General features: G+C 61.0%; 1 protein-coding gene across 4 annotated transcripts in view; it reads right to left on the bottom strand.

Annotated features, from left to right (window-relative positions):
- Gtf2ird1 (GTF2I repeat domain containing 1) overlaps window positions 1–13231 on the bottom strand; it is a 70183-nt gene that overhangs the window by 13816 nt on the left and 43136 nt on the right. For 3 of the 4 annotated variants that reach the window (XM_013520580.1, XM_013520578.1, XM_013520579.1), the window contains exons 10-20: window positions 11771–11796; window positions 10254–10362; window positions 9732–9769; window positions 9279–9359; window positions 8514–8603; window positions 4551–4598; window positions 4297–4362; window positions 3019–3202; window positions 2380–2429; window positions 2176–2232; window positions 1270–1353 (exon numbers count right to left, since the gene is read on the bottom strand). In XM_013520580.1, coding sequence (XP_013376034.1) covers window positions 1270–1353; window positions 2176–2232; window positions 2380–2429; window positions 3019–3202; window positions 4297–4362; window positions 4551–4598; window positions 8514–8603; window positions 9279–9359; window positions 9732–9769; window positions 10254–10362; window positions 11771–11796 — 833 coding nt within the window. The remainder of the gene's footprint in view (window positions 1–1269; window positions 1354–2175; window positions 2233–2379; window positions 2430–3018; window positions 3203–4296; window positions 4363–4550; window positions 4599–8513; window positions 8604–9278; window positions 9360–9731; window positions 9770–10253; window positions 10363–11770; window positions 11797–13231) is intronic. The other variant, XM_005396750.2, reaches the window with a different exon arrangement.

Genomic DNA, 13231 nt, shown 5'->3' on the forward strand with positions numbered 1-13231 from the left:
AAAACAAAACAAAACAAAACTATTACTACCATCATCTTATTCCAGAAGACCTTCATTTCTCCAAAGGAAAACCCTACACTCCTCAGCTGCCGGGCCTGCGAACCCTACATATCTTCCTGCAGCCAGTAATGGCTCCTCTGCCCCCTGGGGTGCTGCTGTTTTGATTATAACTTTTCTGCAGTACTGGGATTTAACCCAGGGGGCGCTCTGCCACGGATGTACACCACCCGCCGTTGTATTTTATTTTGTGACAAGGTCTTACTGAGTTGCGCAGGATGGGCTTAACCTTGTGATCCCCCTGCCTCAGCCTCCGCAGTAGCAACCCCATGCCTGGCTTGACTGTGGCGTAATCTCAGGCCCATTTAGGGCCTGTCACTCAACACGGTGAAGTAAAACCATCAGCTCTGGGCAACGCTTTCCTCTGGAAGGCCAGTGACCCTTCCCCCAGCCAACAGCGCAGGGTCTGTCCACCCCTGCGGCTGGACACTCTCTTCACTCTTGCCCTCCACCAGGGACACGCCCTCCCATCAAAGTGACACAAGTAACCCAGGCGTAAGTCCTGGCTCCTTTAAAGGTCCTGGCAGTCAGCTGTCCGTCCTGCAGTGTGCAAGAGAGAGGGCCGGTACTGCTGCAGCCATTCTGCCAGCCAGCAGGACCCCGGCCTGAGGCAACACTGAGGCCACAGACACGGACATGAAGGACATCCCTGCCAGGCCCAGCTGATCCTGAAGGCCACCTTGCTGCTGGACTTCTCATACTGTTGAGTCATGGCCAAGTACACTGTGCACAGACAACACACTGGCATTTTCTCCCAGCCCGGACGTCCCCCTATGGTAATACTAGAGCTCTTCTGCAGAGGGCCAGCGCCTGGGGCCCTCCCCTTGCACCTGGGCATGACTCTGAATGTGCTCTTGCTTGACTTTGCAGCGTTTCACAGTGCAGGGCCTCACACATGCTACACAAGCACTCTATCTCTGGGCCACAGTCCAGGCGCCTGGTACCTGAGGCCTGACCTCAGGGCCTTTGCACCTGCCAGGCTCCCCATTCAGCTGGAATCCCCTTCCTCTACAATCTGCCTGGCATCTCCTTACCACCTCTCCCTGGCTGGGCTCTGAGGCTGGCACCCCAGCAGGTCCCTCAAGTAGCCTGAGGGTTTCCTGTCGCTCGAGGAACAGCGCCCCCTAGTGTTGGCCCCGGTATGGCTGTCGACCCTGGGCCTCCCAGTGCCTGGGGTGTGGGAAGCACCGCCGCCGAGGCCGCCCCGCTCACCGTATTTCTTATTGAACAGGTCCTGGACCTGCTCCCGCAGAGTGTTGGCGATGTCGATCCGGGAGAGTCTGGCGTCGTAATTTTCTGCAAAGTGAAAACAATCACGCTGGAGGCTGTCAGCTGAGACGGCGCTCGGAGCCTCTCAGGGCACGTGATCGGCTAATTACGGGAGCTCCTACTCCGGCAATTACAGGCCCTGGAGTGGCCCTCAGAGCCCCTCAGCTCGACAGACGCGGGTGCTCTTCAGGAAGGGCGCACGCTGTTGCTGCAACAGCAATGAGCTGGAAATTAATTGTTGACATTTGAAAACGACCAAACCAATAAACAAGCCCCGCAGGTGAAGCGCCTCGGAGAGCCGGTTCTCACGCCAGGTGTGTGGGGGAGGGAGCCGGTAGGAGTGGGGTCTTTGTTCAGTCATGGGGGGTGGGCTGGGGACACGGCTCAGCGGGACAGTGCCCCTCAGTTCCATTCCCAGGACCACTAAAAAAAAAGTCGGCGTGGTGGCGCACACCTGTCATCCCAGTACTCTGGCAGGCTGAGGCAGGAGGATCCCAAATTCCAGCCCGGCCTGGGTAACTTAGCCACTTAAGATGCTATCTTAAAGTTAAAAATAAAAAAGGGCTGGGGAGGTAGCTCAGTGTGAAGGCCCCTGGTTCCACCTCTAGTACTGAAAAAAAACCCAAAACAAAAAAAACCCACCCCCGACACACAAAAGAGAAAACAGAAAGAAGTGTGGGCTCTTGGGCTCTTGCACCCCAACCCAGCCTTCCCAACAGGCCCACAGGATCCAGCCTGGCAGGGCACAGTGGCTCGCCGGGTCCCCAGGCCCTGTGGTTGGTGGCCGCCCTCCCCCCAGCCCACCTGGGCTCCCGGTGTGGCAGCCGACCTCCCTGAGCTCAGCCTTACCTGGGAAGCCCTGTCTCCTCGGGCTCTCGTCCACAAGGGGGTCCCCGGAATCCCTCTCTGGGGGCGGGCAGGGAAGAGAAGCCAGGTGAGGAGGCAGCCTGGGCCTGAGGTGGCACTGGGGGGGGCCAGGGCCCTGGGGAGGGCAGGGCGGGGTGGGGCGTGGGGTGGGAGGTGGTGGCCCGGTGCCCGCCCAAGCTCAGGTACCTTGACTGTCAGCCGTGGGCTCCTTGACACCCTCGGTGAGCAGCTCTGGCCTGGAAAACAGTGGGGCTGTGACCCAGGTCCCTCCAGCGTCCCGGGAGCAAGGCCCTCCCCGAGGGGCTCCCATCGGCTACACAGCCGTACAGCAGGCCCTCCCAGCAGGGACGGCCCGGCCTGGCGTCCCCGCTCACCCACAGGACCTGGTGCTGCTCTGGGCTCTGGGACCCAGCCTCAGTGCTCCCCTCGGGGCCCGGACTGGCCCACTGACACCCTCACCCTCGGTTCCGGGACATCATCCGATCACTGCCACCCGGGCTTGGGGCACACAGCAAAGGAGGGACATGGGGGGGAGGGCGTTTAACGCCTAGAAACAGCTCGGGAAACTTCACGCAAAATCTGATGCTAAAGCTGGGTGCAGTGGCACACGCCCATCACTACAGCACTCAGGGAGGCTGAGGCAGGAGGATGGCAAGCTGGAGCCCAGCCGGGGCAACTTAGTGACTCAACAAGACCCTGTCTCAAAAATAAAAAGGAAAAGGGCTGGGGATGCAGCTCAGCGTGAAGGCCCTGACGCAGATGAAGGAAGGAAAGGGAGGGGCTCCGGCACCCCAGGAGGACGCGTTGGTCCGGGCCGGGCCGCACCTCTTGATGATGAACTGGATGCTGTTGCTGGCCTCCAGGATCTTGCGCAGCTTGGCGACGCCGAAGCAGTTGGGCCGGCGCAGAGAGATGCCGTCCGGCAGCCCCACCACGAACAGCTCCTCGGGGTGCATCAGGAACTTGGAGTAGGGCACCTTGACTGGCTCCGAGATGCCGATGGCCTCAGCTGGGGATGGAGAGCAGACGGCGGCTGTGCAGGCCAGCCCGCCACAGGGCCCGGCGGAGCCTGATCCCCGCCCACGCCGCACCGAGGGAGGCCCTTCCTGAGGCCGGGGCCACAGCTCCCCTGCCGGGGCGTGGGTGGATACACATGGTCGGTCTGAGGTCACAGCGCAGGGGATGTCACCCGAGTCCAGGGAGCCCAGGGCCCACGCTGGGCCCCCGATCCCACGCCAGGAGGTGTGGAGGCCACTGACAGATGCTGAGATATGGCCTGGGGTCCACCCAATGCCACCTGTCCTGGGCCTCCTCTCACCGAGGCTGGCCTGGGAAACAGGCAACCAGGACAACCCCTAACGCTGAAGCCTGGTACGTGCCGCGCGCCTGTCATCCAGCACTCCTGGGCAACTTAGTGACTTGGTGAGACCCTGTCTCAAAACGAAACGCAGACGAAGAGCTGGGCGCGTCGCTCCGTGTGGGCCCCGGGCTGCATCCCCAGCACCAGGGAAACGAAACACCGCCAAGTTCTTGTGGGCCTAAGCCCATGTGTCAAGAAGAGCCACACTTGAGGCCCAGGCCAGGCTCCAAGTCCCGACCCCAGGCCTCGGTTCCCTCATCTGTGACGTAGGTCTCGGACAGGATTTTGTGAGGGCGCGGGGAGGGTCGCGCGTGAAGCCAGCGCACGGCCTCACCCCTGCACAGCAGAGGAGCTTAATGAACAGCAGCGTTCGTTTCTCTTTCTGTCCTGGAATTTTCTTCTTTTCTTTTTTCGGTTTTTGAAAAAAGGGTTCCAAAAAAGTTAAGACTAACCTTGAACTCACTATCTAGCCCAGGCCAGCTATGAACTGGCGGCAAACCTCCTGCCTCAGCCTCCTAGAGGGCTGGGATTACGTATGTGCCCCTGCACCTGGCCCTCCCGGTCTCTAGAGAAGGTAAGCTCTGGCTTCTGAGTCCCCAAGTGCCCGGGGGCAGAGTCACTGCCGACAGCGGGGGCAGACTGAGAACATGAGCGCGGGCGTGGAAGGCAGTGTGTGCCCGAGGGCTGCGTGGGCAGCGGCTCAGCCCCTGGGTGCCCATCCCGAGGTACCGGCCGGTGCTCACCGTATCTCGTGTTGAAGAGCAGCTCCACCTGCTTCCGCAGCGGCCGGATCACGTCGCCGTGGCTGTCTGGAGAGAAATGCGCCTGCTGAGCGCCCGGCCGGGGCGGCCCTGCGTGCCCAGAGCTGGCGGCTCCAGCAAGCCGACTCTGGGCCTGACCTCGGGGAAGGCTCTGAGTTGAGGACGAGAGGCGGGCAAGGGACCGAGAGGGGCAGGAGGAGGAGGGAGGCGGGGAAACTGTGGTAGGACAGGCTCACCCTCCACGGGCCGCTCCTCTGGCCGGGGGTCTTCGCTGGGCCCTTTGTCTGCAAGAGAAGGGAGTGCTGGGAAACGCGTCTGTCACCTCCTGGGCCTGGGGGAGGGCGGCAGTGGCACCCCCAAAGGACCAGAGCGCCCCATTCCAGAGACGCACCCCCACCTCCCCACAAGGAGTAAGACAATGTCCATCCTCCTGGTATGACGTCAGACAGCAGTGACACCACGAACCAGCTGGGGGCAGAGGGAAAGGCAGGTGAGGGCAGGGTGTGACACCTTGGCAGGTGACCAAGTGGCTTTGGCCCTGGCTGGGACTCAGAAGATGGCTGCAAAGTCTGACACCTGGCACCCCGCATGCTCTGCGCTCAGGAAGCAGCCACCATAAGCGGTGACACTCGCCTGTCATCCCAGCACTCGGGAGGCTGAGGCAGGAGGATGGCGAGGTTGAGCCCAGCCCGGGCAACGCAGCAACTTAGGCCCGGGGAGGAGGCTCCATGCAGCCCCGCCCAGACGCACCGGGACTGAGCTACCGAGTGAAGCAGGCCAAGCTGGCCCGGATGAGGGCTGTGCTCGCCCAGGCCTGCTTGCTCCCCAGCGTTACGCCTGCCACACAGCTGCGAGCGGCTGTGACCGAGGACGGGGACCCCGTCTTCCCCCAGGGCATCTCCCTGCTGCCCCGGAGCTACTGCATAGGGACCTCACGGCAGCACGGTCTGGTCCAAATTCACCGTCACCATCCACACTGCCACTAATGCCTCTGTGGAAAACGCTCACCAGACCTTAGGTGACACTGGCCGGGACTGGGTTCCTGGGGCCACCAGGGGGTGCTCGCTTCCAACAGCTCTGCACATGGACAGATTTTCGTACAAAGCTCTCTCCCCCTAGTGCTGGGCGCCCTCCACAAAGGCTCTGCCCACAGAGGTGCACAAGGCGGGGCCAGTCACACATCCCTTCTTTGTGCCAAGTGGCCAGCTGTTCTCGTCACAGTGGGACCCAGAATTTGCCATCCAGGTCCTGAGCAGGGAGATCGCGCTGCCCCAGCCACCGGCCATGAGGTCGGTGGGGCCCTTCCATGCAGCCCAAGTCTTCAACTGGTTAAGTGGCCAGGACCTAGCAGGGTGTGATGGTGTGTGCCTGTAACGTCAGCGCTCTGGGAGGCTGAGGCACGAGGATCACAAGCTCAAGCCAGGCCTAGGCAGCCTGGTGATTTATCAAGACTTCTGCCTCAAAATAAAAGGTTGAGAAGGTAGTTCAGTGTGAAGGCCCTGGGTTCAATCCCCAGTACTGGGGGAAATAAAGAAGGTCATTAGGGATGACACACTGTTGCTGGGTGGCCGGTGGCTCAGTCCCAGCCTCTGTGTCTGAGTCTGAGTCTGAGTCTGTGTCTGTGTGAGCTCACTGCCCAAAGTACCCTGACCCATCGCACTGATCAGAATTTGAAAGGAACAACCAGTGCTCCGGGACACCCCGAAACCTCTCCGGGCTGGGGCGTCTCCCGTACTGGCCTCCCCACCTGTGCCCAGGGCCACCTGGGGTCCCTGTGACTGCTGCCCAGGACTGGCTCACGTCCACCTGAGCTAACGCCTGAGGCCTCCTTCGAAGTTTCCTCACCCATCGCTGGGCCCTGGGGCCCGCAGGACACGGGAAAGGCAGTGCCAGATCACCAGCCCGGGATGTCACACAGCAGAGCAAGGCTTTTCTTTTTCCCCTTTTTTGGTGGTTGTGGGGATTGAACCCAGGGCTTTCACACTAAGATACAGCCCTGCCCTTTTTATTTTTTGAGACAGGGTCTCACAAAGTTTCCCAGGCTGGAATCAAAGTTACCATCCTCCTGCCTCGGCCTCCTGGGAGTGCTGGGATTACAGGTGTGTACCACCTGGCACACACCAGTTTTCTTAAGGACGATTCCCTTTTAAAAAAAAGAACAAACCTGTAAGAACTGTACCTGTCATAATTTTTATTATCTGTAACAGCATCTGCTGGTAACTGCTGGAGACAGGAACTGGGTATATGAGAACCATTAAACTTGTGTGTGTGCTTGCACAGTTTTGATTTTATGTGTTTTTAAATATTTCTAAAATACAGTGGAAAAAAATATGTTGAAATCAACCCCCTCACCCACTACTACAAACCTGTCTAGCCACCCTCCGGCCTACATCACTGGGTGGCGTCATTTTACATTTTTATGACTTTCTTTGGCACTAGGGACTAAACTCAGGGCCTTCAAATAGAGCTACCTCCCACCTCCATCTTATCTGTTGAGACAGGTTTTCACTAAGTCGCTAAATTCCCCAGGCTGAGCTGGAATTTGTGATCCTCCTGCCTCAGCCTCCCAGGCTGCTGGGATGACAGGCTGCCCTACCATGCAGGCCTTGCCTAGATCACTCCAGAGGTCAGCTCTGGCTGTCTCCAACCCCCTGCAGTGTATCTTGAGCCCAGAGCCAGAGTGTGTCTTGCTAAGATCACCCCCATTAGGCGCGGAGTGTCCATGGCTCCCTGCCCCCTAAGAGCCAAGCCCCTGGTCCTGTCTCTGATGTGCACTCTGACTGTACCCAGCCAGTCACCTCACTGACCTCCTGTCTCCCTCCCAGCTCAGCTCCAGTTACCATGGCTCTTTGTTTCCTGAGACCTACTGGGCCTAGGCTGCCTCAGGTCCTTTGCACCTGTCGTTCCTCTGCTAAGTGCCTTCCTCGTATCCACAGGGACCTCCTGCAGGTCAGCTCTGGGGTCATTTTCCCAGTGAGGTCCTCTCTGACCTCCCTGACACCACAGCAACCAGCCCTTCTGGCCCGACCACCCCACTGCCCAGCTCTGTGTCCCCCTCTCTGCTTGCTGTCACTCTGCACTTTGGTGTCAGCCCCCAGGGGCCTCTGCACACTCAGCTCCCTGCTCGATCCCTACCCTGGCCTGGGTCAGGTACACAGGTGTCCAGTGCACAGCTGTGGAATGAATGAACAGATGAATCTTTGTGGGGGGTCCCTAGGGATGAAGATGCAATAACCTGTTACAAACCAAGCCCCGCCAGAGTCCTGGGTGGAAACCAGCTGGGGCCAGGCTGCCAGGCAAGTACAGGTCAGCGCCTCTCATCACAAAGTCTGAAAGCCAAAATGCTCTGAAATCCAGAACTTTCAGAGCTCTGACAAGACCTACGAGCAGAAAATTCCGTACCATAAAACTGTGTCCACTGCACAGAACTGTTTTAGAAGTTACTTTCAGGCTATGTGCATGAGAAAGAAATGAAACCAAAATGGACCTTGTGTTTAACCTTGGGTCCCACGGCCAATCACTTCATTGAGTACACGTAAATGTTTATATGTATACATGCTCCAAAATTCCAGGTGCACACCTGTCATCCCAGAACTCTGGGAGGCTGAGGCAGGAGGACCACAAGCTCAAGCCCACACTGGACAACTGAGCAAGCCCCCGTCTCAAAATAAAAAAGACCTACCTGAAAGCCAAAGGAATTACATCAAAGTCATTGTTCTCCATCAATTCTGTGGCTGGTTCTTTCCTCACCTACAGACCAGAATCCCTGGGGAGCCCTCCCTCGAACCCACGGCAAGAGCAACCGTCTCTCGAGGATGAGGTGGGTGTGAACTGAAAGCCACCACTTCATAAACCCACTACGTGGCTAAGGATGGTGGAGCAGGCCTGTAATTCCAGCACCTGGGGAGGCTGAGGCAGGAGGGTTGTGAGTTCAGGGCTCAGCCTGGGCCACTGAGGAACTCAGCAAGACCCTGGCTCAACATAAAAATAAAAAAGGGCTGGGGGTGTAGCTCAGCGCAAAGGCCCTGGGTTTTATCCTCAATGCCACAAACAAACAAACAATCCAAATTCCAGACCCTCGTGGTGCCAAGCATTTCTGGGAAGGGATGCGCCACTGTCCTGAGTCCCGTCCTCAGCAGAGCAGGACACCTGACACCCAAACCCGGGCCTCCCCCCTTGGGCGCAGCCACTGTGCTCACCAGCCACCATCTCCATGCCGTAGCCCGAGTCCTCGGAGGGCAGGTGATCGGGCAGCGAGTCCGTCATCTCCTCGGAGGCTGGCGAGGGGTCTGCAGGGAGAGCTCCCGGTGAGCAGGGCGTCGTCCCCGTCTACCCTGTCACAGTCCCTTCTTCCCAGTGGGCCCCGGGCCAAGGCCCTTAGGAAGCCGCCCCCGGGGATGCACTGACCCCCTCTGGGGGTCCCACACTGACAGGCCTCTTAGGCGGGGACACCTCTCCCTCTTGTACGTCAGGGGCTGAACCCCAGGCCTTCACGCTGAGCTCCATCCCAGCTCCTTTTTAGTTTCATGCTGAGGCGGGATCTTGCTAAACTAAGTTGCCCAGCCTGGGCTGCAACTTGCGATCCTTCTGCCTCAGCCTCCCAGGCTGCTGGGATACAGGAGCGCGCCACCCCCGCCCCTGGCCGGCGCGCCCTTCTCTACAGAGGTGAAAGTGAGACACGGCAGGGCTCTGGGTCCACAGCAAACTCGGTCTCCTCTCTGGCCTCACAGATCCCAGGGGAGCCGGGGCAGGGAGGCAAGGCTGGGCGACCTCCAGGACGGTCACAGAGGACGGGGACAGCGCACACTCAGCGCCCCCACTGCCGCTTCAGTCAACCCAGGGAGCACGGCCGGGCGTTCGTCCTGGCAGGACAGGCCCCGGGGACAAGGCGACAGCAGCACAGCTGTGGCTCCCGCAGACGCTGACTTCTGCAGGTCCGGCTCAGCCCTCGCCTCCCGCCTTACCTGGGATGGTGACCTGGATGATGTCCAGGTCCTCGGGCTCGATCTTGATCGGCCGCAGCATGCCCAGCTCCCCAGAGGTCCCTGCGAGGAGGGAATGGAGGCCGCATCAAGGCGGGGGGCCTGAGCACGGCCAGGTGGGGCGGGTCACCCCACAGGATCCCGCATCAGCCACAGGCCAGGGTGGAGGCTCAGGCAGGCCCCCGGGGGGCTCCTCAACTTGGCCCCAGGTCCCCAATTTATACAGCTGGTGACAGAGGCCCACAGAGGGGACGCCACGTGTCCAGACGTCAGCAGCAGAGGTGACGCGGGCTTGGGCCTCACATACCGTGGGCTCCAGCAAGCCCTGCCCTGTGATGCGAGGCAGAGGGGTGTCCTGTGTCCTCGGGGCCCGGGGCTGAGCTGGCGACCACCCTCCCTGCCCGAGGCCCCCACAAAACGCCCGCCCCTTCTCACCTGCCCCGCAGTCTTCGGAGACGCTGCCCTTGTCTGACCTGGGGAAGGAGGCAGGAGGGGACTGGGTGGCGGGGTCGCTCCACCTGGGGACACCCTGCTCAAAACACACCCCAAGCAGAGCCCCCCGGGCCCAAGGACAGCGCCCCAGCCTGCACCGTCGCTACCAGAGCTCTGTCTCCGAGAGCCACCAGCACGAATGGCCTGGGCGGTCCCTGTCCCCACCAGCTGGGACCCGCCTGGGGCCCCTGGGACGGACCGTTCCCATACGGGGCCAGGGTGAGCGGGGGAGGCAGGGACAAGTGGCTGGTCCCGTTCCCCTGCAGCTCAGGCCCGGCCGGGAGCCTGGGGGCCTCCGAGGACAGTGATCAGGCCACATGCCGGGGGCAGGGCCCGTGGGCACTCAGGGGCACTGGATCCCGACAGAGGTATCACCTGGCTCGGTCCTGAGGGAAACAGGGTCCCACAGTGGGCATGCGGGGCCCACACGTGGTGACTGAGGGCCTGCGAGGGGCTGGGCCTTACCAGGTGGTGGCGGCCAGGTCGAGGACGGCGGCCCTGGAGCCCTCCGCGGAGGTGTCCTCGGGCGGGCTGGCCGGCTCCAGCTTCGTGGAGTCTTTGGTAAACTTGTTCCCTGGGGGCGGCAGGGGAGGTCTCGATGAAGCGCCCTGGCAGGGGCCTCTGTGGGAAGCGTGCGGGGCGCCCTTGGGCTGCGGTGCGGCCTGACCCTCCTTGGGGACTGTGTCCGGCCCACAGCAAGAACGGGAGCTCGGGAGGGACACGTCCCGGGCAGGGAACAGGAGCCCTGAGCCAGAGGGGGCTGGGGACTTGGGGGATGAGGGGCAGAGACTCCCCAGGTCCCAGAGGATGTGCTGAGTAGAGACCCAGGGCTCCCGGGGCCGCGCCCACACAGCCACGCCCAGAACCGGAGGAAGGTCTTTTTTGGGATGGTACCGGGGACTGCACCCAGGGCCTTCACACCTCCAGACCTTTTTTTTTTTTTTTTTTGAGACAAGTTCTTGCTGTATAGTTCAGGCCACCCCTGAACTAACTATATAGCCCTGGCTGGCCTCAAACTTGCAGCAATCCTCCTGCCTCAGCCTCCCAAGTGCTGGGATTACAGGCATGTACCACCAAGCCCAATTTGCCCTTCCTTTTAATGTTTAAAACAGAGTCTCACTAAATTGCTAAATTGCCCAGCCTGGGCAGGAACACTCAGTCCTCCTGCCTCAGCCTCCCAGAGTACTAGGATTATAGGCATGGGCCACCACACCCAGCAAGGAAGGTGATCTTACCATCCCCATTTTATAGATGCGGAAACTGAGGCCCACAAGACCTTGCCCAAGGAGGCAGAACCAGAACCAGGGCTGCCCAGGGGCATCATGTCCCAAGATCTGTGTGGCTTTCGCTGCCCCAGGCAGAGCCTGCCTCTTCCTCCCACACTCATCCCAGCACATGCAGCCTGCGTTTAGTGACAGAGTCTCTGTCCCCTCATCCAGCCCTCCACAGAGGTGTCCTCTCCTGCTCTGGCTATGGCTCTAGGACTATAAACTGGGGGAGCTGCCAGGCCCCAGACCCCCTTCCTGCCCATTCAATCTGTACATGGGGACAGGAACAGGGCACCTTCACAGGATGCCTGTCATCCCCGCTCTCTGGGAGGCTGAGGCAGGAGGATTGCACTCAAACCCAATCTGGGCAACTTAGAAACCTAGTGAGACTCTGTCTCAAAATCAAAAATAAAAACGGGCTGGTGATGCAGCACAGCGCAGAGGCCCTGGGTTCAATCCCCAGTACCACCCAAAGGGGAAAAATAGCTATGCTAACAACTTAGAAAAAATGCCTATCATATTAGTACTCAGCAAATATTCCCTTTGTTAATCCCGGTCCAGGGCACGTTAAGCTGTGAGGGCTGCAGTCCACGGACACTGGGAGCCTGGGGCCCACAACTGTCCCAGGACACAGAAGCCGCAGCCCGGCCAGGGACCAGGAGAACGGGGTGCGGGGTAACGGAAGCTCAGAGTGCCCACTCGGCCCACACTCACCTGTGAAAATCCGCTCATCGAACATCCTGGGGAGAGAGGACAGGGCTGAGGGGAGCACGTCAGGGGCTCTCGGTCCCCTTCCGTGACGTCCCTGGGTCCCCGGGCATGGCTGCAAGAGGACCCAGGCTCTGGGCTGACTGCACGCCGGGAGGCAAGGCCACAGGCTGGAACCGCAGGACATCCAGGACGGTGTCCCCACAGCCAGGGGCGCCTGGGCCACCCCAGTGGTCCCCTGAGCACCCAATCCCCTCGTCACGCCCCTTCTTCCACCAGTGACTGGGAAGGACGGGTTTGCTCATCCCGTGAGTGTCCCACCAGCACTGCCTGTGTCCGCTCGGTGACGGGCACGGGACGGCACAAGCCGGAGCTGGCAACAGATCACAGCGCTCGGGTGACGCGTGGGGCCCGCCTTGTGCGTCTTAGCAGGAGGCGGGGAACAGAGGCGCACGGGCTCCTACGTCTCCACTACAGGCCGCTCTGGCCCTGGGCTTCCCCTGCGCGGCATGACAGGGCCACAGGATGGGCACACGGGGCGGGGAGTCTGCGGATGCTCAGGGGACCTCGCAGAGGGGACCCCCATCGCACAGATCAGCCCCCTGGAGGCCCACGCTGGAAAGACGTGGGCAGTGGACATGGGCGGCGAGGGCGGGGCTGGTCACAGGCTGGGGCCAGGGCTGTCCCACCCTCCGGGACAGGGGCTGGGGACTGTGTGTGTGTAGGGTTGGACGAGGGGACAGGGCCTCCGTCACTAAACACAGGCTGCAGGCAGCGTGGGACGAGCGCAGCGTGGAAAGCTGTGTTCGACACGCTCAAAACACATGGGAAACACACACACACACACACACACACACGCAGAGCAAATGGGCTGGACGAGGCTCCCCGCGTGGCCCCGCAATGCCTGTGCAGGGCGCCCGTCCTTCGGGGGATGTGTGTGTTGGGGACTGAACCTGGGCCTCCTGCTGCCTAGGCGAGCTCTCTGCTACTAGGCTGCACACCCAGGCCCATTTCCGGTTTATTTATTAACCAGGAGCACGGGGTAGGGCGCCGGGCAGGGACAGCAAGGTCCTGGGCAGGGCTGGGCAGGCGACGGAGGCGCTGCTGGGCGGTGGGCGGTGGGCGGCTCAGGGGCTGCCAGGCCTGCACCCCACGCTGATGCCGAGTCCTCTCGCGCGCCTTTCTCCCCTTCCTTCTGGGGGCGCTGGCCATGGAACCCAGTCCCGGAGCAGCCAGGCGAGCTCCCAGCCCTTCTCCTCCTCCAGGCCCGGCCCCTGGGCCCAGCGGGCAGCCGCAACTGTGTCCCCATGGGAACTCGGACCCAGGGACTTGGAAGCCAGACCATGGCACAGATTGGGGTCCGGGGAGCCTGGTACCCCAATAACAAGACCTATGGGTCGGAAGACAGCACCCAGGCTGCACGAGCCCAGGGCTCCGGGGCTGGCACAGACCCCTTCCTGGTTTCCA

This window comes from Chinchilla lanigera, unplaced genomic scaffold, assembly GCF_000276665.1.
Source record: "Chinchilla lanigera isolate Chin_1 unplaced genomic scaffold, ChiLan1.0 scaffold00055, whole genome shotgun sequence".
Taxonomy (NCBI): domain Eukaryota; kingdom Metazoa; phylum Chordata; class Mammalia; order Rodentia; family Chinchillidae; genus Chinchilla; species Chinchilla lanigera.